General features: G+C 42.8%; 1 protein-coding gene across 5 annotated transcripts in view; it reads right to left on the bottom strand.

Moving 5' to 3' along the window:
- Positions 1-9,423: 9,423 nt before the first annotated feature.
- Positions 9,424-23,404, bottom strand: part of mib1 (MIB E3 ubiquitin protein ligase 1) — a 55,621-nt gene continuing 41,640 nt past the window's right edge. Inside the window, exons 13-22 of one of the 5 annotated variants that reach the window (XM_058653067.1) lie at positions 22,769-22,901; positions 21,741-21,827; positions 21,067-21,225; positions 19,382-19,563; positions 18,674-18,863; positions 17,785-17,863; positions 17,506-17,664; positions 14,451-14,522; positions 13,655-13,755; positions 9,424-11,707 (exon numbers count right to left, since the gene is read on the bottom strand). In XM_058653067.1, coding sequence (XP_058509050.1) covers positions 11,567-11,707; positions 13,655-13,755; positions 14,451-14,522; positions 17,506-17,664; positions 17,785-17,863; positions 18,674-18,863; positions 19,382-19,563; positions 21,067-21,225; positions 21,741-21,827; positions 22,769-22,901 — 1,303 coding nt within the window. In that variant the 3' untranslated portion in view covers positions 9,424-11,566. The other 4 variants (XM_058653154.1, XM_058653234.1, XM_058653309.1 and 1 more) reach the window with 4 other exon arrangements.

Here is a 23,404-nt window from a genome sequence, read left to right as displayed (position 1 = left end):
ATTTAAGAACGGCGGAGTCCAACTGTAAAAGTTGATAACATCTTTACACTAAACAAATGACTATCGCTGCTCATTCAGGATTACTTTGAATTTGTTGACACACTGGGGTGATGCTGATAGCCTTTGCAGCTGAGTGGCAGTATATCTGTGATACAGCAGGTGACAAAGTCAAAGAAAAAAAAAAAAGTCTGGCATATGCACTATATATTCTGTACTTGTGCAGCTGGATATATATATTACATGAAAGTCATTCTGATTCTCTCCCGAACAGGGCTGTTGCAGGAAAATAGACGGCCCCGCGTCAGATAAACCGAAGCTAACTATCATCGTTGGGCCTAGTTCAAGTTTTCTGTTTCCTGAGAGTCGTCAGGTAGTCAGGAGATCGAGTGATGCTTGGACAAGATGGGGGAGCAACTACGAAATGGTTGGCGACCTGATGAGACCGATGAAGGATGAAGAATGATTGATCCGATTTGGTGAAGAAGAGGAGGGTGGCCATGGCAGCAGCATGAGGGAAAAACTAAGGCTGGGAAGAGACAACCATGTGAAAGACCAGGAAATGACAGCTAGGAACTGAAAGTGTGCTGGAGATGTGAACTGACTGAACTATTGGATTCAACATTCACAAAAAGGGTCTTTAATGAAACAGAAAAGACAGGAAAATAAAACATGAACAGAAAAACACCATTACAACATATAGCAGAACTCAAACAGGACTCAGACTCAGGAGTCAGACGCACACGGTCAATAAATGGAGTCTCTCCTCCACGTGTATCCTCAGACTCGGCAAGCCGTCCGATTGCCTGACTCAGTCGAGCTACAGCCGCAGCTGACACAGAACTGAAATACAAATGAACGGGTTGTGATTTCGGCAGCGAGCGCTGATGCTAAATACACCGGACTCCTCTGTTAAATGTTGATATTTTAGAAATGTCCAGATCTACATGTCGGCATTGTTCGGTTTGATTCTTGAGCGCGACTCATGACTCTTCCAGTGACGACACTCTCTGACCAATCAGTGGCCGGCAGTCTGTTGACATCACATGTTAAGTATTGGAACTCCAAAGAATCGAGTCGAGTCTAAGTGCCATTAGAGTCATTTTGGGGGATTTCTAGAACAGTTCTTGAGACCATGGCATGTTCAGAAGCCGTGCACACAGAGGACACGTTTTAAGAACAAAAAAGAAAAAGTGTGGATAAGGCCTGAGGCCTCCTCCCCTCCCTGGTGACCCGGGATTGCAGGGGTTGGTGTTAAGTAAACTTTGTCAGCCATGCAACAGTCTCCAGCAGAGAAATGTCTCTCTGCTCATCAGGAGACCTTTCTCCATGACCCCCACCTCTCTGCCTTGGCATTCCTCCGCCACACCACCTCCCTGACACACCTTCTCTCATCTCTTCTTCCCTCCCCCGCCTTCCTCGCCATCCGTTCGCTGCCTTGTCCTGCACTCTGTCCCAGCAGCACGGCCTCAGCCGACTGGTGTCTCCTTGGTTGGAGACAGCCTATCAGGGGCCCTACGTCATCTGTCTCCCGGACTTGAGTGACAGGTCAACCTCACAGATTACTTGCTACTTTGGGGGGGGGAGGGGATTGGGTTAGTGAGGTCTTCCCTTCCTAAGTGGATGCTCCTTTCTCTCATGTACTGTAACTCCATGTGACATTTTATCCGTCTGACAGATTCCCCGTTGATCCGCTTCATTTGACCGACCAGAATCAGAGGGGAGAGAGAAAACACAGCACATTCATTCCTTCCAAACACTATGTTTGGAATAACAGTACAGAAATGTGCTATCAACTTCCAGATGCTGCTTTCCCAGGCTGCGGGGCTGAGACCTTCAGGAATATTAACAGGGTGGTTGTTTGTTTGCTTTTGTCTCCTTCCACTGCAGGTTGGAAATATTCACCAAAGCACTCAGAAAGTGCCAACCTCCACCAAGGCCACTTAGTTTCCCACATCCTTCAACAAAATCCCCTCCCTTTACTCAGGGATGAGTTCTGCTGCTCACAGGCATCTCCTTGGGGAGCTTTCCTGAATAATATCAGAACAGTATATGTTAGATATTCTCAGTGACGACGTCTGTGGAGGCTGAATTATAAGCTAAAGCCAATGGCCAATAGCCAATGGAGTGCAGAAGTGTCAACCTTGATCTAAATAAAGTGCAGTACTGAAAGTCATTCAAGTTCTTTAGTCCATTTAAAGGCACTTGGGGGGGTATAACCATGAGGAAGTGCCCTACTGGCTGCCATTCATATGTGGCCTCTAAAGCAAAATATAATTAATTAAGCAGATATTTAGACAATCTATGTGTCTTTTTGCCCTGTGTCTGCTGGGATCAGCACCAGCGGCCTCCACCACCCCTCATATGGAGGATAAAGCAGTAGAAGATGAATGGATTGGCTTTCTTGTGGAGAAAAGCGATGCAGTACCTTATATAAGATGCCCTCACAACTTTGTTTCCTATGGATTGTCCAAAATGGATTGTCCAAAATGGTTTCCTTAGAGGAAATTATATTCAGTGCTGTATAGAAAATGCCCATCTCAGTGATAGAAAGTGATGCTGTGCTGTAAAAAAAAAAGAAAAAAAGTCCCTGTAGACCTGTAAGAGAATGTGCCACTGAGCAAAGTGCGACACTTCGACTAAATAGTATAACAAAAGAAGATAATCTGTATTCCATTATGCTAAAGTGGCATCAACACAGAAGAAGCTATGCTTGGAGCTGTCAGTGGAGTAGAAGCTGTTTTCTTTCCGTAAGCGACACTTATTGTAACCCATGTATTATATGCCTAATTTGGAACTTATTTACTGGCTATCATGTCATTTTTATATTCACAATACAGAATATTTCACAGACTGTCAAACATCTATTATTTTGTATTTGACATTTCCTGGCAATTTTTTCGTGGCACAAACTTCAAATTGTGACAGGAAACTGTTCATTCCAACATTCTCCCTTTTACTCAGCACTACTATGTGTATATATATACATATATATATATATATATATGTATATATATATACCACATGCTTTTTTTTCCCATTGACTTAAACTTAAAGACAAAACCAGGACACATTTCTAAATACAGCTTTCTCTGTGCCAGGTGGTGTGAAGCTGACTAACTCTCAAGCCCTTGTCATCGCTCTCTGTCGAGAACATGGAGCCCTGGGATATTTGTGTATCATGTATTGATTTGGAGGTACAACCCTTGGCTGTAAACGAAAGATAAAGAAGTTAGGCATTAACTATTTTTTCCAGGGGTCACTCTGAGCCTGTTTCACATAGCGGAAAAAAAAAAAGAAAAAAGAAAAAAGAAAAACCCTCCTGAAAAAAAAAAAAATGCTTGGCCGTGTGATGGACTCTGGAATATTGATTTTTTTTCTTGGAACAAAAAAAGGCCTTGCAGTCAGTCTCTCCCTCTGAGCTCAGATAGGGCAGCCACATTCCTGTCAGTTTACTGCCTGCTCAGCAGAGGCGAGCACCTGTCAGATGTACAAGGCTGGTTTTGTTATACAAGGTGTCTTTGTAGTAGCATTTGCTGTCTCAATAGAACACATCTTTTTTTTTTTTCTGTAATGGAAAGAAACAACAACAAAAAAGAAAAAAAAATGGATCACTCAGGGGGAATTCAGTTAACTCTCGACAAGGACTGAAAAACAAAATCATTTTCTCCCTCAGAATAATGACATTTCTACTAGTTTGATGAACAAATAAAGATACTTCCATCTTCTACTTGGCATGGTTATATTTCTTTTTTATTATTAACAGGGTTAACTAAATGTTAACTTTTAAAAAATAAACCAAAAAAAAATTTTGTTGGTAACCCAAGTGGTAACCCATGTCAATCAGGCTCCTATTGGACGATACCAGCTGTCAATCACACTGGTGTCCACTCATATGTTCTGTTTTATTGTCAACGTTCCTCTAAAAAAATTTACATCATTTACTGAGAATAATTAATTCCTCAGGAAAACGTTTGACTGACTTTACAAATAAAGTGTCAAGTAAGCTAATTTTCCCATAATACTTCCATTCAGATGCAGTTCTTTTTGCAGAGGATTCGCCCCCTAGTGGCTATTCAATATAACCTCACTTCCTGGTTTGCTGCTCCCTTTTTATATACAGTCTATGTACCACTGTTTTATTTAATTTATTTAGTGTGAGACTGATATGCATTGATTTTGGAAATATGACTGGAGGGTTATTGTCTCATTCAAATCTAGTGTCTTACTGTGCTAATACTTTTAGAATCCCAGTGAGTCAGTATCGGGCCACAGTCCTATCTTATAAGACAAGAGCGTATAGTAAATACTGGTCCCAGCAGCAACTGTGTTTCAGAATCCTTACCTGGGACTACGAACCGCGGGACAGAATCATTAACACCTCCTTGTTTTAGCTGAGTGTGATCAATGGGATGAAGTTTACACTCGTTGATTAAGTACGTCTACCCCATTGTTCAGCGTACTTGCTGTAGTGTGAAACTAATCACATCTAAAGACAGCTCTGACACGACTATAGGTTAATGATTTGAGGGGCCCGGGGCTCGGGTTGGCGGTGCTTATCGTTTTTTATTCTCATATAAATTATTATCTATAATACGAAAATCCTCGACACACATCGCTTTGTGTGTCAGTTCATGAATTGAATTAATTGCAAATGCTTTATATTTTTTTTTATGTGATTTTTACTCTACTGGAAGTTATTTTTTGTAATCTTCCCAGTAAAATTAATGGGTTGCTATAATTGCGACTGAGTCAAGAAATCTATTCAATCTCAGCATCAAAAGCACTTGACTTTTTACTGCCCAGGCAAAGGTTGCATCTCCCCAGCTTTATAGAATTATTAAGTAAGCAATTATGATAACCCACTGTTTTAAAGATAATAGAATGATAAGGTTCTGCCAGACTTGCTCTGTAGTTTGCCCTTAGGCTGCTCCTCCTGAGGAGAAAATCAATATCTTTTACACTTCAGGCTAAATCAGGCCACTCTGTTCCCTCGACGTGTCTGATGTTTATTTTACCTGTTGGATTTAAACAGAAAAGAAATCACAATTATTCCAATGATCGTGGTATCCACACTTTGCAATGACTCTACATGGCTTAAGGCATTTTATCAAAGCTCATAAACCTTGAATGACTATATATTGATAAAGGCTGTTTAAAGTGTCATTGGAACGATAACATTTGCACTGTAAATGTGGCTCCAGCCTACAATCATGTCAGGATGATAAGGACAGCACTGAGTGGGATACTACTAATAGGTCAAAAGGCACAAACACTTTGGGCCGGAGTTGATAAAAGACAAGTTTTACTTTGTTAAAATCACTTTTTTTTATTAAATCTGCTTTTAAACCCAGATGGTAATTGAATAGAGAATAAATGCACTTGAGGTGAGGAAAAAAAACAGGAATACAACTTCCAACCGCCACATTTTCTGACATCATGTGTCTCTGCAATTAAAAAATGTAATAAGAAATGTATAAAACAATTTAAAATGTATTATATTTCAACACAATAAAGGACACAAAAGTGTGTCTTTTACGCTTTGCTTGTGTTCCGAAAGCACAAAGGGCTCAACGACACTTTCATTTGAGTGTTGTTTGTGTTAACGCTCTCCCTCCACACGCATAAATAACAATTACCAACTGCTGAGCCAGTGATTGACGAGTGGTTTGACACTTTGCCCAGATCAATATCAATAAAGCAATCGGCGTGTCAGGGGCCTGCATGTTTTGAGGAGGATCTTGCAAGAGAGTAGAGGTGAGTTTATGGCTTTACTGCGGGAGGAGGTGGAGCTGTTGCTTTCAGGTACATCTACACTAACACACAAACAAACACGTGGATGGTATACATATAGGAATATACATATATATGTGTGTATATATATATATATATATATATATACACATGTATTTATATACACATACATATATATGTATGTAAATATGTATGTATACACATATACATATATACATACACATATATATATATATATATATACAGCTCACATTTATTTTGATTTAACTGACTCTTCGTTTCAATATAGGACTCATATTCTGGCAGTTATTTGCTGGATGTAAAAGAAAATGAGCCTGTTTTTGTGTCCCATTTTTGATGAAAGTCCTCAGTTCCCTGCTTCCAATCCCCTCCAAACTGATGATTTAAACTCAAAATGCTCCGGCCCTTTCTGCCCGTCCCTGGTCCTCTCCAAGAGTCTGTCCAGACACAATGAACTTTGCTCAGCTCGACAATAAACGGAGACAATAAAGTCAACCAGACTTCTGAACTGTGTGACATGTCAGTGGGTGTGTGTGTGTGTGTGTGTGTGTGTGTGCGTGCGTGTGTGGGGAGGAGGAGGCAGGACCTTCAGACAGTCGATGATCAATTACTCCAACATGGCAGGAAAGCCTGTGGCCGCAGTAGATGAGAAGAAATAAAGCGTCCATTTTCTTTGTGCTTGAGTCGTTTCTATGGCACACAAAAATTAAATATTGAGGGCAGAATATGTTCAAATGACGTTGGTACAAATGAAGTGTCTACCACTTTAATTCCTCCCTAATTTATAACTCCACATATTCATTTTTCATTGAGGGCTGCAGCTAAGATTTTTCTAACTGTTTAATCTGTAAAATATTTTCTTGATGGACTGATTCGATAATTCATTTGGGCCACACTTTATATTAAGGAACACATATTCACCATTAACTAGGTGCTTACTAACATGCATATAAGTAGCATGCTAGCCCTTTATTAGTGATATGGTGTTAATACATGCTTAATAATTACTAATAAAGGGCTAGTATGCAACTTATATGCATGTTAGTAAGCACCTAGTTAACACTTAATATGAAGTGTTACCTTAATTTGTTATGCTTTTACTTTATAAAAAAAAGTTACTCAAACTGAATTGTCTATTGTCTCTTATTGTTCCTTAATTTAGAAATGAATAGTTTCAGCCTTAACTTGAGGTTTTGTTTAAAACGACATTGAGCCTGACCGATGATGGCGTCAGGTTTGTGGCGGTTTGCTTTCACTCGATGGACTTCCTGTCGCTCATGTGTGATCACGACATGTTAAGTTCAAGTTCTGTGGCAGTAAATTGAAGCTGCAGTGGTATTTCTCGCCGGCCGCCAAGGCGTCGCTCTGGAACAACCACAGGACAGCCTCTAGACGTGAGTGATGGCGTCTATAACTAGCTGTCAAGCCGAAGTCAAATGCATGAGCGCGCCTGTTTTTGTAAATGCTGTTGATCCTCGTGTCCTCTGCACCACAGATACAAGCAGTAGATCAGTGTTTAGTTATTGGATGCACTGCCACCTTGTGATGTGCTTTGAAACCTGCATGTCAAAAGCCTATTATCACACTGTCATGTGGTAGTAACCGTGGGAGGATATATTCACGTCAGTCAGGTCATAACTTTAAGACTAGTGCCGGTGGAGGAGTCTGATCGGAGTGTGGTGGTGGTGGTGGTGGTGGGGGGGGGGGGACATGCTGACTCCACCACAGATGGATCCGTCTCAGTGATCACAGCACAGACTTGAAGCAGGGTCACAAGCATTTTCCTGATCGTGGTCGCCGACTCTCCTCTGCTCTCTGGGGCGGGGGGGGGTTCCATTCATCTCTATCTTCTGCTCAGTCAAGCCTGCTCGTGCACGGCCACCATCACTCACACTCTGCAGGGGCAGCCAGGGAACGAGCTGACACCCCCCACCCCCTCCTCCCGGTGTGGGAGTTAACAACCCCTGCAGTCCAGTCAGCAAACAGTGCAGCCTTCAAGTGGCTGAAACTGGCAGCCGTGGCGGCCGGGGATGCTCCCCAGGATCAGGCCACAGCCGGGAGGGAGATAGTGTCGTCTCCGGCACCCTGACAGTGAGCCAGCAGGGCAGCCGGGGTCTGGACTCAGTCAACAAGTCTGGTCCTGACATTCACCTCTGCATACCTCCACTCACTGTTGTCATCATTTTATGATCCAAAGGGCAGCCGTGATATCTACACTAATGTTTCATTCACAAATAATATACAGGAATGTCCTGCAGTATATACTCACACTATTATTGGCCTCTTGTGTTGGCCAATAAAGCCTGGTTAAAGTGTTGAGGTCAAGGCCCTGATGACAAACTCCTCCTTTGCTACTACAAAGTTGTAAGAACACAATTGTCCAAATTATCAAGCAGTAACATGCTGTAGGTATAATGAGATCCAAACATGCAAGTCAATGGTAAGTCAGTGTCTCAGATTATCTATACTCAGCTTAAAGGGACAGTGTGTAACATTTACAGTAGGAGGCTTTATTGGCAGAATTTGAACATACAACGGATAATTGTTTGGTCACGGGAGCCTTAAAATAAGTCTTTTCAGGCAAGGGTTTTGCTTTAGGGAGGCCACCATTTTGTGTCACCATGTTTCTACAGTAGCATAAATGGACAAACAGGCAAAAAGTGTGTTCTGGAGTTGAAGCTTACTGTGCTTTCTGGTATTTGAAGGCCACCGTAGTTCCCTGATGCGTTTGGGAAAGGGAAGCACTCTGAAATTAAAGAGGCATTAATATCAAAGATTATGACACCAATTCCCACACGCTGGACCTCTTTTCTTGCTCTAACTCGAAAGTTCTCTCCATCTAACGTTGTCCAAACACACACAGAGAGAAAAAGCTCTCTATCCAGAACATTCATGGCGACTGTCATTCACCCGCTGTCTGACGCCGTGGCAGGTGAACCATACGAGAGTGCATCGTTTCAGTGACAGGTACTCGAGTACACAATGACAAAGCACCGGTGACACCGACACCACACTGTGCACCTACTGTCTCGGCCCGGTGCCAAGTCACAGATATGTGAGAGGTTATAAAGAGGTGTCAGCATCTCCTCTGCAGTCAGCGTGCATGAAGTGAGAGGATGACAGCATGATGAATGTCTTGTTATGAGCGGCTGCATACTGCTGCTGTATGTGAGCACGGGCCTGGAGATGTCCAGGTTATGAATGGACTAGTCAATGAGCTAGAACATAAATGGCCTTTGGGCATCATTTCTTAGCGGCGGGGAGAAGCCTTGTGAGATGTGCCGCTGTCACGGCACTCACAGGAGAAGATGTATCACTCTGTTCGGGAGCTCTCGCGTCTCCTATGCATACTTTGCCGTCACTCCTTCTTTATTCCTCTCTCCCTCTCCCTGATTAACATAGCTGACCTATCACACACTGGCGCTGAGTCATTATTAGGTGTTAGCATTTTCAATTACCCCACACCTCCCATCTCTGCCACCCTGTCTCCTCTGTGAGGCAGACGCTACACAGCAGGAGAAAAGCAACAAAATGCAAATTCTATGCTCATAAGAAGCAAAGTACATCTGAGCTCCACTGGAGAAACAAAACAAAGCACACGGCCTAATGAATTTAGTAACTGTTAGGAAAACAAACAGCACTTTTAATGTCTCATGGTTCATTTAGAGCTTTATTCCAGCTATACAGTTGTTTTTAAAAGCACTTATTAGCAATACAGACCGAACTGTTTTCATGATACATGTCGTACTGCATATGTCAAACATTCATGCCAAAGAAAATACCACGGATACGGTTTTCCAACAGGACAATTACAGGGATGGAAAGTAAAATACAAAATATGCTTCTTTTTTCTTTTTTTCCCATAACAACCATAACAAGACAACACTACCATTAAGCAAATTAGTGCTTCTAGCTTAAAGTGTTATCAGTGAAAAGAAAGAAAAACTGTACTCAAGAAAAAAGTAGCTTTCAGTCCTAAAAAGAGAGAGAAAGGGATAAAAATGCCTGCGGATGCAAATTCCCATTCAGCGGAGCAAGCAAGACAACCTCCACATGGGCAACTGCCTTTTAAAAGAGCAAAGGCAATTTTCTGTCTTTAGAAAAATCATGAGCTTTCATCCAAACGAAAAAAAAATACTGGTGACAAGATACTCGACGCGTCAAGACAACAGAAAAGTCTTTTGTTTCTGTTCCACACAAACAAGTTAGCCTTACAGAGTAAAATGCTTCTATCTTTCTATCTACAAAAGCTACCGCCGACAAAAAAAAGCAAAGACACAAAGAAAGAGAGAACAACAGAACGCATCACAAACATATCTCAACATTAATATCAAAGCAGAATGTTTGAAAGATTTTGAGGCTACATATCAGGAAGGCAGTGATACCTAGAGATCCTATTTTTGGGCAGCAATACAAAATAATTTACAACATTTTCATCAGATTGTACTTTGTGGCCGAGTAAATGTTGATTTGAGGGAAAGGGAATGCACATAAATTAAAAAAAAGAAGCTAGAAAAGATATATGATAAAGAGCTCCTTATCCCCATACAAGTTGTTTTACCAGTAGATTTGTGGAAGCAAATGGCACATAGTAATCAATGGTTAATTAGCAATGCTCATTGAATTTTATTTATTTTTTTTGTCAGACAATAACACCGGGTCTCAACACAGTTTCACAAGAACAACTGACAAGTGACGCACGTGTCAGGAAAAGCTTGCATCGTGTGGATTTGTGTGTACAACAAGGGACAGAAGCTGAATACGCTCGCGTGTTTGTCTTGAAACCCAACACGGTGGCTCCTGAATGGGCAGCAAAAAGGGGTGTTGCGACATCGCCGGTCATTCTTCTTACAGCTTGGTAAACACAGAGTGGGGTGTGGCGTGCTACCTGACCGCCAGACTGCTCCGTGTTTTACCACCGAGCACAGACGCGGACCTCCGAAAGTGAGTGTGGAAAAAACTGCTTTTTTTTACCCTGATTCAGCTTTTCTAGTGCAAAACCGCCAACGCGTGGTCATCGGATGCGAGAACGGCATGGCTGCACGGCGTCAGCACACAGTGTCACAACAGCCAAACTGAACACAGACATGAATCTTAAAAACAAACAGCTGAACCCTTTAAACGGCGAAAACTGTGTCACAAAGCTGTCATACTGACATGAAAATGTAATGACTTAAAATCCACATCAGGAGCGTCTGATAGCAATACCCTTGAAGAAAAGGTTTACAAATACAATAAAACTTTGCTCCAGCTGGCGTTAAGAGGGACAAATCGACGAGAACATTACACCAAAGGTAACAGACCGACATTACCATTTCTACGCTTGTGAATTCACTCTGGTGCTCAAGAGTTGTTCAGGGTCAGATCCCGGCACAGGACCGACTCCCTTCAGTTCATATCAAAGAGTCTGAATATTTCAACACAGAAAAGAAGCTTTACACATCAAGTAATAACAAAGTAAGGGATGACAAGTGGAGGGTAAGAAAGAGTAAGAGAGCAGCGATGAGAGGGGGGGGGGGAAAAAGTGACACGCGGGAAGGAAACCATAGCAGAAGTGATGAAGTGTTTCGTAACAGAAATTCCGTGTGAACATAAGCCATTAAGAGAGAACTTGTAGTGTAGACTAAGACATTTGTGGACGTTCTTAGCTGGCTGACTCGGGCGCCATGACGATGGTCGAGGAGCAGCGGTGGCGGCAGCGGGAGCAGCAGCAGTAGCGGCAGGTGTGGTTGCAGCTTTGCAAGTGTGGTTGCTGTGAACTTTAAGAGAAGTGTGAGAGAGTCTGCGCGGGGATCTAATAGAGGAGGATGCGGCGCTCGATGGCCTTGCGGCAGATGGGGCACTCGCTCATCCGGTCCCCGCACAGCTGGCAGGTGCCGTGGCCGCACATGAAAATCATGTTCTTCAGTCGGTCCAGACACACTGGACACATGGTCTGCAGACAGATGAAGAACAACAACCAGCACCGGTCAGATTTTGTTGTGTTTTCAACATTCAAAAAATCACACATTTTAGAACAGTGGTTGTTTCATTTCACTCAGTGGAAGCTGTGTACTTTTCTACTATATAGTATCGCCTCGCCTCGACCTCGCCTCGGTTCAGCACGGCTCGCCTCAGCACTCAATGTGGGGAGAGTCATCACTGCACGGCTGCATGAAACTTCCGTGACTTTGTTTTACACATGACACACACAAACTAGTGACTTCTGAAGCAGTTGTTTTCAGTGCAACTGAATCATTAGAATCAGTTGCCGTATTTTCCGAGTATGATTTGCGGGGTTTTTTTGTAGTTTGGCAGCCATATTTAGAAGCGACTTATATAGAACCTATGTCATCTATGACCACAAGAGGGCACTGTCCACACATGTGACAATGGAGCGCTGCTACCGCAAATTATGAAGTATGCACCCTAAAACGGTAATCGAGTTTGGAGTGAGTGAAAAACTCGTCAGGGACTGACGAAAAGCAGAGGTATCTCTCACTTCTATGAAAAAAATCAAAGAAGGATAATGGCGGGCTGAAAGCGCGATGGCCAGAGCTGGAGGAACGAGTCCCCAAATGGGTTCTTGAACAGCGCTGTGCTGATAGGGGCTTATCAATAGTGCAGTTATGTCTCCATGAAACTGCCACCGGACATCCAAGCCAAGGTCGACAGTTTCCGTGCATTCCCCCGTCACGTTTGACATCACAGAAATAAATGCGAATTATAGACCGATGTGACTTATATGTTTTTTTTCCTCTTCATGATGTAATTTTTGACAAATGCGACTAATACTCCGGTGCAACATATAGTCGGGAAAATACGGTAATTAAAAAGATTTGTTCACAGAATCGTCATCCATGACCGGAGTGCGGACTCTAAATGAAGCGGCAGGGTTTGTGATGCTCATGATTGCCGGTGCGAAATACGTACACCAGACTCTTCTATTAAATATTAAGAACTCGCTTGTAACCTCGCCAGAGCAGGTACTAAAAAAAGTACCAAGTACCAGAAACTATTGCTAATGGAAAAGCAAAATAACGGTGCCGAAGCGAGTCGAGTCGAGTCACGCTAGGACCATATAGTCGAAAAATGACAAGTCTATCAACCATAAATCTGCAACTAGACCTAAGTAGTTACCAACATTTTACACTGAATGACAGCAGTTTAGACCTTAGGGGATAAAGCAGAAGTTCAACACTCAACCCTTTCAGCAAATTTTTGTTACTAATCAATTTTCGGGGTTTCATTTTGGCGTTTTGGGTCAGGCTGGGCGATAAAGTAAAAAAAAAAACAACCTTATCACAATATATCTTCTTATATCATTTGATATATATATTACTGATCTAAATCCTGATATAAAGGCTCACACAGGCTGTTTCGCTAGACTTGAGGGAGAGTGACAATACACCATAAATACACTCAAATAAAATATCTACTGTTTACGATCTGTATTGATAACACTTGCTTTATTTCTTTGACTTTTTACTGTTAAATGAAGGATATTTAGTGTTAGAAACTATGACAAAACTATGACGAAACTATAATAAGAGGCGTTATTGAGTGACTTTTTTAAATATACAGTTCCATGTATTTTTTAACCGTAATGTATTTCCTTATTTTATTCAATATAATTTATTCAAACAGATTGTAAAATGTAATTATACTTAGTTTAATAATTTAGATATAATATCGATATATATTTTAGTTTTATCAGATTTTTAATTACTGTAAATTTAAACTCTGAAGTTTATTTTATTGGTCGTTTAACAAAAAAAAAAAAGAAAAAAAAAAGGCATGTGATGTGAAGGCATCATGTGATACAAATATTAAATAGTTTTCAAAAAAAACTATAGATCACGCTCATCATTGTCCTCTGTCCTCCAGAGCACTCTGGCTTTACCTGCTCCTTAATGTCTTGGAGCTGCTGCTGCAGCTTCTGTACGTCAGCGTTGACGTTGGTGTTGTCCTTGTCTCTCTGCAGGGCAGGGATGTTTCCACTGGCTGTTTGAACACAATGGACAAGTTGAGAAACAAAGGAGTCACTGGCCTGCGGGACTGAACAAAGACACACTTTGCACCGGCGGCCCTCATCAAACATCACTTCCTCATAATGATAAACTACAGTATATTGCCAATAAAACAGGAATGCAGCCACACCGATGTTGCCATTTGGAAATAAGCTGGAAGAGCTTGTTTATTTTTATTTTTTTTTTAAAACAGGAGCTCTGTAAACAAGCCAAGATCACAAACACATGCGCTACCAATTTTATCACGTTTGGCAAGATTTAACTGTGTCTGCGTCGCTTCTTTTTAAAATGTCTGCATTTTAGAAAATGCACATTTTGTAATGACGTGAAATAAAAACTGGTGAAGGACAAAACATCATGCAGTGTTTCTGGCACTTGGTGCATGTGTATAATAATGGTGTGAAACTGCAGGGGTGTAATATTTGAGCGCTCAACAATAAACAGCTGGACCGAGGCCCTGCTAGCTGCAAACATCTGCCAGAAACGGTGATCATCTCCAGTGTGATTCTTGGCATATGGATCTTCAGCTATAGTTCAGTGTGTGCATGACTGAGAGAGAAAGGGAGGGGGAGTTAAAGGGGAAGGGAACAGGGGCCAGGGCAGCACTGTGGGGAGCTCTTAAAAAAGCAAGGCTCTGATAAGGGAGGGGATCATGGAAGTAATACTTACACCAACTTAGTGCCAGATTGTTGGGCTGGAGAAGCTCCTGCGACCCCCCTGCCAAAGTGTTAGAGCTCCCTGCTGGGAATAACCACATTGTTAAGCCTTGTTTATACTCACGCGAGAGGCACCTCTGCGTGGACATCCGCGCGTTTATGGTCGAAGACTAGGCGCGCGACAGTATGCTCCACACAGCTAGGTGGCGTAAAAGACTAGTCTGTAGATGCGCTGAAAGTTAACAAGATAACATCTTTCATTGCTACTGACCTGAGTGGTCAGTAGCAAGGAAACCTTTTATTTACACTTTAGATTTTTGTTTTCACACCACAGGCATCGAATAAGACTGTATTTTAACAGTAAGAACTATGTCTGATCGATTTGGGAAGTCTCCCAGTGTTTGCTACAGCTTACCTTTGCTAATTACTCCAGTAAAAGCTACCGTGTCTCTCTGGTCTTGTAGTGGTGATTGTAAAAGGCAAATAAATTCAGCCAGTCTTTCCTACGACGTGTCCGTTGTGCACACGCGGTAATGAAAACTCGGGTGTGCGACCGAGTGCCGCAAACAACTTTCGGAGGCCTCTCGCACGCGGGTCGCAGTCGTGTCATTTCTGGTGCCAGTATTTTCTCGCCGGATGCGCTACAGAAAGTATAAACCAGGTTTTATAGCAGGAGCTGTCCTCACCAGCAGCTCAGCTGCTGAATGTGTGGACAAAACTACTCACTACAGCCTCTAAAGGAGGTTCAGAGAAAAAAAAATCTAAAGAGGAGTTGGAAACAAAGATCAGGAAAGGAAATTGAAATAAAGACACATCTGTGTAGCAGCAAGTGATTCTTTCTCTTTCTGCGTTTAGCCAATGCTAATGCATGATTCTGAAACCTGTGCTCACTGGTTCAAGCGATTCTTTATTAAACCAAGTACCTAAGTGCAGAAGCTCGGGGGGGAGGTTTTGAAAATATTGAAATTTGCTTGTTACTGGGATGCTGCCCCTTGCATGAGTGTATGTGTGTGTGTGTGTGTGTGGGTTCGCACATCTGGTTGTGACAGAGTGTGAGATTTGCCAACACACCGACATGTGGAGAGATGTAAATAATTAATACAGGGGCAAAGATGAAGTCAGTGAACTTGCAACAGTTTCCCTTTTAACACAACATAAAATGTGGAAAACACGAGAGCAGGGACGACTACTGAGAAACACCAAAAATATGGGCACACTGCTTCAACAGGAGACAAGATGGATTGTGAATAAAACTAAAAAATAAATACACTTACGCACTATATTACATCACGATTCATTGGACGGAAACATCCGAATGGCTAAAACTAAAGACTTTAAGACTAAGTATTAACATCTGTCCTGGGACATTCAATCACAAGTTTGTCTTTACACACCTGTCATTACAATGATTCCACTTCCAGTGATGATAGTGATACGGAGGGTCTGAGTTAATCAATAAACAGCTCTTTAATATCACATTTCCTTTGGTTCTACTTTGGAACTGCAGGTTTAGTAAGAGAATTACAGATTACAGATCCTGCGTTGACGTTAATAACAAGTCTGAATGGCGTCCTTGTCTGTTGTGGAAACTCACTACTAGGGAGGAATTCTCCCCCATTAATGTGGATATTAGTATGTATTAATGGGTGGTAAAACACAGGGGTTTCAAACCCCAGGCTGGGGAGCGGTACAAGGCCCTGGCGATAGGCTGAACCAGGCTGCTTTAAAAAAAAAACCCCATAGGAAGCAAGCCGCCTTTGTTTTTTTCTTCCACTATTACATATTACATACCGCAATGGAATTTATATTCATTAAAAAGTAACAAACCAAAACAAGGCTCCACAGGAGGACATTAAAAACCTGCTGCATTGGTCACTCGTAGGCATATTATCATGCTAAACAGGCCCAGGGCTCGCGTTGATGATGATGAGTTTAGTATTGAGTTTTGTGTGTTTGTACAGTGGTTACGGTTGAATAAGGCTTTTACGAGACGTTCTTGATCTTAACATTAGAAGTGGATTACTATGAGTTTATAAGCATCCACTCTCCCCCACCAGTCTGAAAATATAAATATGAAAACTGCTGTCCAGTCCTTGGAGTCAAACAGGAACAGAAGCCCTGGTTCAGCATATGCCTACTCAACAGGTTTTGTGACATTATGGGTCACTTGCACAGCAACCATATTGACATGTTTCAGCAGGGTAAGCACAAGTGTGACTGATCACATTAACAATGGCTCCGTTCAGTCCATGTAAGTCAGGACAGTGCGACAGTGAACGAGCATGCACCCTGAAACTGAGGGAGCTAAATGGAACTCAGCCACTGTTAATACGATGACTTAAGCCCCTTTTCCATCTATGGGCCCAGCTCGCCTTGCCTCAGGTTGGTTTTCCACTATAAAATAGTACCTATCTACTCAACGTGGGCGGAGTCATCACTGTACCAGGTACCAGGAACTATCGTTAGTGGAAACTCAAAATGACGCGTCGTGCCGAGGCGAGTCAAGCCGGTGGAAACACGCCATTACACCTGTGATTTTCTATACTGTGACCTGCCAAAATGGTTGCTGCACAAAGGGCCCACTGTATTATTCAGGCCGAGTCAGCCATACTTACTTCATTTATTGCTTCAGAGATCTCATTAAGCTCATAATTAGAAACACAAAATCACTTTCTCACATTCACATTAGGCAACTAAGCATTGGAGAAGTCACTGTCTGCTACAGTCAATATCTATATAGGCTACAACTACTACGATCAAAATAGATGCAATGACTAAAACATGCTAGATCTAACAGTGGCAAAACTTTTAGAAAGTCTGATTGAGTCAAATGTATATTTTTGAGTATATTTTTAGACATTCTAGGTGTCCAATATGATGACAAAAAACAACAACAATAAAACAACATATCAGTGATGCAAACATAAGAAGAAAATGCATAAGCAAGCAGCAACGAAACAAAAGACAAAAGGGGGCTAAAGCAGGAAGTCTTTAAGAGTGAAGAAATAAGAAAGGAAACTAAAAAAAAGTAAAGGGATTAAAAGGGAACATGTGGAAGATTCACTCACTAAGGTCATCATCATCATCATCATCATCATCATCATCATCATCATCATCATCAGCGGCATCATCCTCCATACCTTTCCCTCCACAGCACAGAACGAAGGGAGTGCGGCGTTCTACTACAGCCCGACACTGTACGCATTTCTTCATGAGGCTGGCACAGTCTGGCGGGAACGAAACATGAATGCTGGTCAGTGCCGAATATAACTCATGTAACACAGAGATGCTGGCCAAAGACAAGACGCCAGATTCGAGACGTTTAAGTGGAAATGTGTGCAACTTACTCTCACAAGCGCACATGTGGCCACAGGGCTGGAACAAGACGGCTGCCTTTTTGTCAGAGCAGACTACACACTCCTCAATCTGTGGAGGGACAAAGTTAGACACAAAATGTGGTAGACGGGCGTGAAAGTGTTTTGTAATCTGAGTATTTATTTAAAGTGGAACACAGTAGTAAAGTGGAACGATGCAGTATTTTTACCCTAATTTAACAGCTTCCGAGTCATTGTGATGGTTAAGTGGCTTGGTGCAGTAAGACTGGGGGTTGTCTCCACTCCCCCCTACTGTCTGTTAGTGGAAGATCAGTCTCGAAAGATCACGGTTGTCGATGCGGTGCCAGGAGGTCTCGCGAGAAACTGACGTTTGATTGATTCATGGCACTACACACACACACACTAAACTGGTACTATAAGATCGAGGCAACGATGGCATTAGACGTTCATCATGTCAGAGTCGGCATAAAAGAAGCAGAGAAAACAGTTGTCAGAGGAAGCGAGGAAGAGGGAACGACTGTCTGACCGAGCGGGGGACCACACGAGTAAACACTGGACAGGCGTTTTCCGAATGGCGAGAATTGAAAAACACAGAAGCGTGCAAAACGGATGCCGGCCTGGTGTTCTTGCTGTTGCACTTAATCTTTAGGATTTAGGATAAACTCAATGTTCTCCATGCATTCATGTGTTATTGCACTCTCTCGATGTTTGCAATTGTTGTAAAGACGTTTACTCGACCATTTTTATGAGTGACGTTTGGCTCCATTGAAAACAAATGCACATGGCCAGGACAGGGGTGGAGGATAGTGACACAAGGGGGCGCTCTGTAGAGAAAAAAACCCAACCAGACTTGCAAAGTTCCTGCTTTAAGTAGGAGAGATGATAGCTGTGTCGCTGTTACCTTGGTTCTTGACTGGACCTGATCCTTGCAGATGAGACACTTTTTGACACGCGGGGAGCAGAGAGAGCAGGTGGCGATGTGTCCGCACGGTCCGAACAGCGTGTCTCTCTTCATGTCAGAACACACCATACACTCCTCCAGTGACTCGATGTTGCTGTTCAGAGACGGGCTGCGGGTGCCCACCTGGACACTGTGACAATGAGAATTTAGAAAAAAAACACAGTGAGTGTGAGAAAGGCCAGGAGTGAGCAAAGAAGACACAGGGAAACAATGAGAGATTAAAAATAGAAAGACATTATTGAGTGTCTCGTAAGTGCTATTGTGAGAGGGTGCCATCGTCCTTCCATCTATTTCAAGTGTGTTTTACTTTAGCGATGAGTGAATATTCAAAACAGTCTTATACCTCTATCTCTTCTACTTGTCAAAGAAGTTGTGTAAAAACTAAAATTCCATACAAAAATGTATGCAAAACTACTTTTTTCAGTTTAATTTTTGCTATAGGTGAACAATGAGTTATAACTCATTAAATATTGAGCATTAAAGTGTGGGCAAATGTTATTCCAGTTAAGCTTACCATCTCATGGTGGCACTTTTCAATTCACGGTACTTACACAAAAATGACATTGATCTCCTCGTCTGACGCTCGGCAAGAGAGCAAGTTAAGTGTATTTCCCGAAATGTCAAACTGTTCATTTAATCGATGTTTACCTGCTCTTTTCTTTGTGACATTTGGCAAGAGCTTTGCAGAGGCTGGGGTCAGGACACAGGTCTAGAGGGGACTGGCCCTTCTTGTTACGAATGGTCAGGTCTGCTCCATTAGCTGCCAGGAAGCAGGCGATGGATGCTGCACTCTTCTTCTCTGCCCCCTGGGTGCCCAGGCCCATGATTAACTGCAGAGAGCCACACAGAAAAAAAAAAAACACAGAATCAGAGACACAGCAGGATTTTAACACACTGGCACCAAAGAGAGTAAAGAATGAAAGATGATTGAGTTGCTCTGATTTTACTCTCATTCAGAAAGCTTCAGAGCTTAATTCAGATGAAGTCAGTACGATCACTATTAATTAGCCAATCAAAGAATAACTTAACATGGCTGTCAGGCAGCGTAACCTCCTTAACCTCAACCCAAAATCCAATTAATGGTCTCACATCTCTCTCTGTGTGAGAGTTCATCGTCTCACTCAGTCTTCCACCAATTCAGAACCTCGCTCTCTAGGAATTTGGGCCTTCCATGTCTAATTGTCTTCAACCAGTAGTTTTTGTGTCCCTGCTGATGGAGCCAGCAGGCCGACTAATTCAATTCTCATTTTGATGAGGGAGTGGGGAGTACGAGAGAGCGACCCAGCTGCACATCTCACAACTGAGCCTGCTGTCTGTCTGTCTGTTCCAGTCCTGTGCTGTGCTGAGGAACCAGAGAGGGCAAGGAAGGGGGAATGGATGGATGACAGGAGGAGGAGAGGAGAAGAGAAGAAAGATGAGGAAGGGAAGGGTTGCTGTTGCTGCAGCTGGGCCCTCTAGCCTTAAACACACCCCTGTAGGTATAAGCGATGTGGTGTTAACGCGGAGATGGTTCGCGTCTGACATGTTGGTCTCTACAGAGAGAAGAACTCATTCAGGTTGGTCAAAAGGTGACAGTGAGCTGGTTGACTGCTCTCCGCTCGCGTCGGGGCCGCTGTCTAAATGATGGGCTGGTGCAGACTAAGCTGTCCAGTGATGCAGGTGACGGGGGACTGAGGAGCACTGAGCTTCCCATCTCGATGTGATCCGTCATCATTTTTCACACACTAGGCCACCAAACACACACTGATCATCATTCAGGTGTGTGTATACACTACAAGTCCTACAGAACACTGCCACAAGGCAAGCATATTCACATTCTCCCATAATTATAGACGCAGACAGCCATGATATGATCATACTCTTTACGTTAATTGCTGTCAGGGCAAACAATGACACATATTTTTGAAGGCGACTGCCCACTTGCTGAGCTCATGCTTTAGGAAAATGACTTTTCTTTGTTGTGGTTTGAGCAATATGTTCATGGTCTTATAGGTTTTAACGACAGGAATTTGGTCAACTCAAAAACATGGAAATCACAGGTAAATTCTGTTCAATTTCAATTCAAATTCAATTGTGTCCTGTCCTGTTTACAGGAGAGGCCCTTAATAGGAAGAAAGCATGTATCAAAAAAACAATGGAACGGGCATCATTTAAAAGAGCCATAAATAATGCAGGTTAAGCAAATTTAAAACGGATTTTGCATCTATGCTACTCTGTGTGTGACAGCAGCCACAAGCAAGTCACATTTTCCAGTTTGCTGATGTGTTTGTATTGCTGATTGCATCTCTTGGCAATTTTCAACGTCTGAACACCTTAACTCTGCAGTGCCTTACCGTGTTCTTTGAGGGTTCCCACGGCTCCACTTTGCTGACATCCTGCATATCTTGGAGCTGTCGCAATTGGGACAGTGTGTGGTGACGCAGTGCCTCGTGAAGTGGTGTGTCCCCATCCTTGTCCTGCACATCCAGCTTGGCTTCTGCTCGCACCAGCAGCTGTTATGAGAATCACATAAACTGAGTTACACAAGAAGGCAGCCAAGCAGAGGCTCTGAAAACAACCATAAAACAACTTAAAATATGATTTAATTAAAACTCTACAATGCAAATGCCACAGTGGCAATTTATAAGGTTACTGCTTACAATGAAGTGCCTCTGTATTGTACTACCCAATTATAGAATGCATTTTTTCTTAAGTCCACAAGATGGCAACGTGGCAATCTCAATCCAATACTACACCAAATGACTCTAACCAAGACACAGCCTCCGAGTGCATTTCGTCTTCACAGTGAGCAGGACCTCTTCCAACTGCAGGACATCCAACTGTGTAAATTAAATGTGCGGTAGCGGCGGCTGCTGCTGCTGCTCTGATACGAGTCTTCTCCCCTCTATTTAAGGTCCAGATAGAGAGACAACTAGAGGCAGGATCTTAAATTTGTGGTGGAAGTGAAATGAAAAAGGAGGAGAACAAATGAGAAAAGGGAGTGTAAGCAAGAAGAGATGACACTCACCCGTACTATCTGGGTGTGTTGGCGTTCCACTGCCAGGTGTAATGCTGTCTGCTGGTTGACATTCTGGATGTCTAAGCTGGCGCTACCCTGGGAGTGGGGGAACAAGATAGAAGCAAACAAACACAAACATTAGGGAATTTGTGCACTTGTTAACAACAGATGGATGCCGACAAATAAAATGAAATCATTGTTTAGCACATGTGTCTGGGTTTATGTGCCTCAAAGAAGCCTCGTTCTGTCAACCCGGCCGACCAAAAACAAAGTATCAGCCAGAGAGTGGGAAAGAGAAAATGCACCCCACAATGACACTACATGTGATTGTCATTTCCAATTGCGAATACTTCAGCGGAGATGTGGAGGGAAGATAAGCATTGTGATCAGGTAGTGTGTGAAATCCCCCTCGTAATAAGACATACAGACTGACTGACTGGCTTGCAGGGAATCTGCAGTGCACCTTATAGTGTGGTGCAATTTCTGAATAGAAAGCTGAGCCATCACTGCGATCTAGCCAATTGCAGGGACTTGGGAAAAAGGCCGTCCCTGCTGAAAGGAAGCTTGCACAGCGCGAACGTTCATGCGTTGGTATGCTGCAGCAACATTGGTGCCTTGCACCACATCCTAATTAACCCAGTTCCTGCTTGGTCAGGTGACTTCTTCCGTACAATCCTGCGTGTGTTACTCTTCAGGGAGTTAAACCTGCAATCTCAGAAGGGGAAAAAAGAGCACAGACCAATGATTGCAAAAGGAGGAGTATATGAGGGCCCAGCAGCACTAAAGATTACCCCTGGAGGCCACATGAACCGTATGGATTCAATAAAAAAAAAAATAAAAAAAGGCAGTTATAGCAGCTTACACTACAGCTTGCTGGCTGCGGGGAGTGCAGTGGAAGCTCTGTAGTCAGTAGTAGGAGTGCAGGCTAAGCGGATGGAGCTATGCTTTTGAGGTAATTAGTGGAAGCGGAAAGGTGCACGAAGAGCACCTGTTGTCAAGTTGTGTTTAAATTAGTTGCATGTATTCAGACACGTTACCTGGTGCACTAACAGCTCCGCCACCTCCACGTGGTTATTGAGGGCGGCCAGGTGCAGTGCGGTGTAACCATCGTCCTTCTTCTCATCTACAATCCAAGGCCTCGGCAGTTTGGATAGCAACACACGCATGGCACTACGAGAGAGAGAGGGAGAGAGAGAGAGAGTGGAGGGAGACATGAGTCACTGACTAACTTCACCCTCTGCTTGTACACACAAGGAAAACCCAAAAGAAAGTCAAGACAATTAGCTTAAATTGTACAGTTTGATCTGTAATGTGAAATGCCTAATTTCATACATCAGGAAATTAATATTTCATGCAGTGTAAGACAGCATGAGGTCGGACACCATCATGTGGACAAAAACACACTGTGTCTGTACTGCTGATACACAGCAATTCCAAAGCACTTTTTTTTTTCTTTTTACAGCAGAGCACATCCCATTTTCACACAGAGGGACAAGAATACTAAATCATCTTAGGGAGGAGTAGCTTTCCCAAACAGAGTGTTATTTACATCAAGCTTTGAGCGGTGAAAACCATGTGTGTTATTTTAGTGAGTACCCATCCCCGACACAATCTCTTCATTTAAAAAGGGAAAGCCACTTCTCCCTTGATGCTGCACAATAGTACCCATCATT

This window comes from Solea solea, chromosome 1 (genome assembly GCF_958295425.1).
Source record: "Solea solea chromosome 1, fSolSol10.1, whole genome shotgun sequence".
NCBI classification, from domain to species: Eukaryota; Metazoa; Chordata; class Actinopteri; order Pleuronectiformes; family Soleidae; genus Solea; species Solea solea.
Note: the sequence above shows the minus strand (reverse complement) of the source record. Positions and strands in the feature narration are given on the sequence as shown.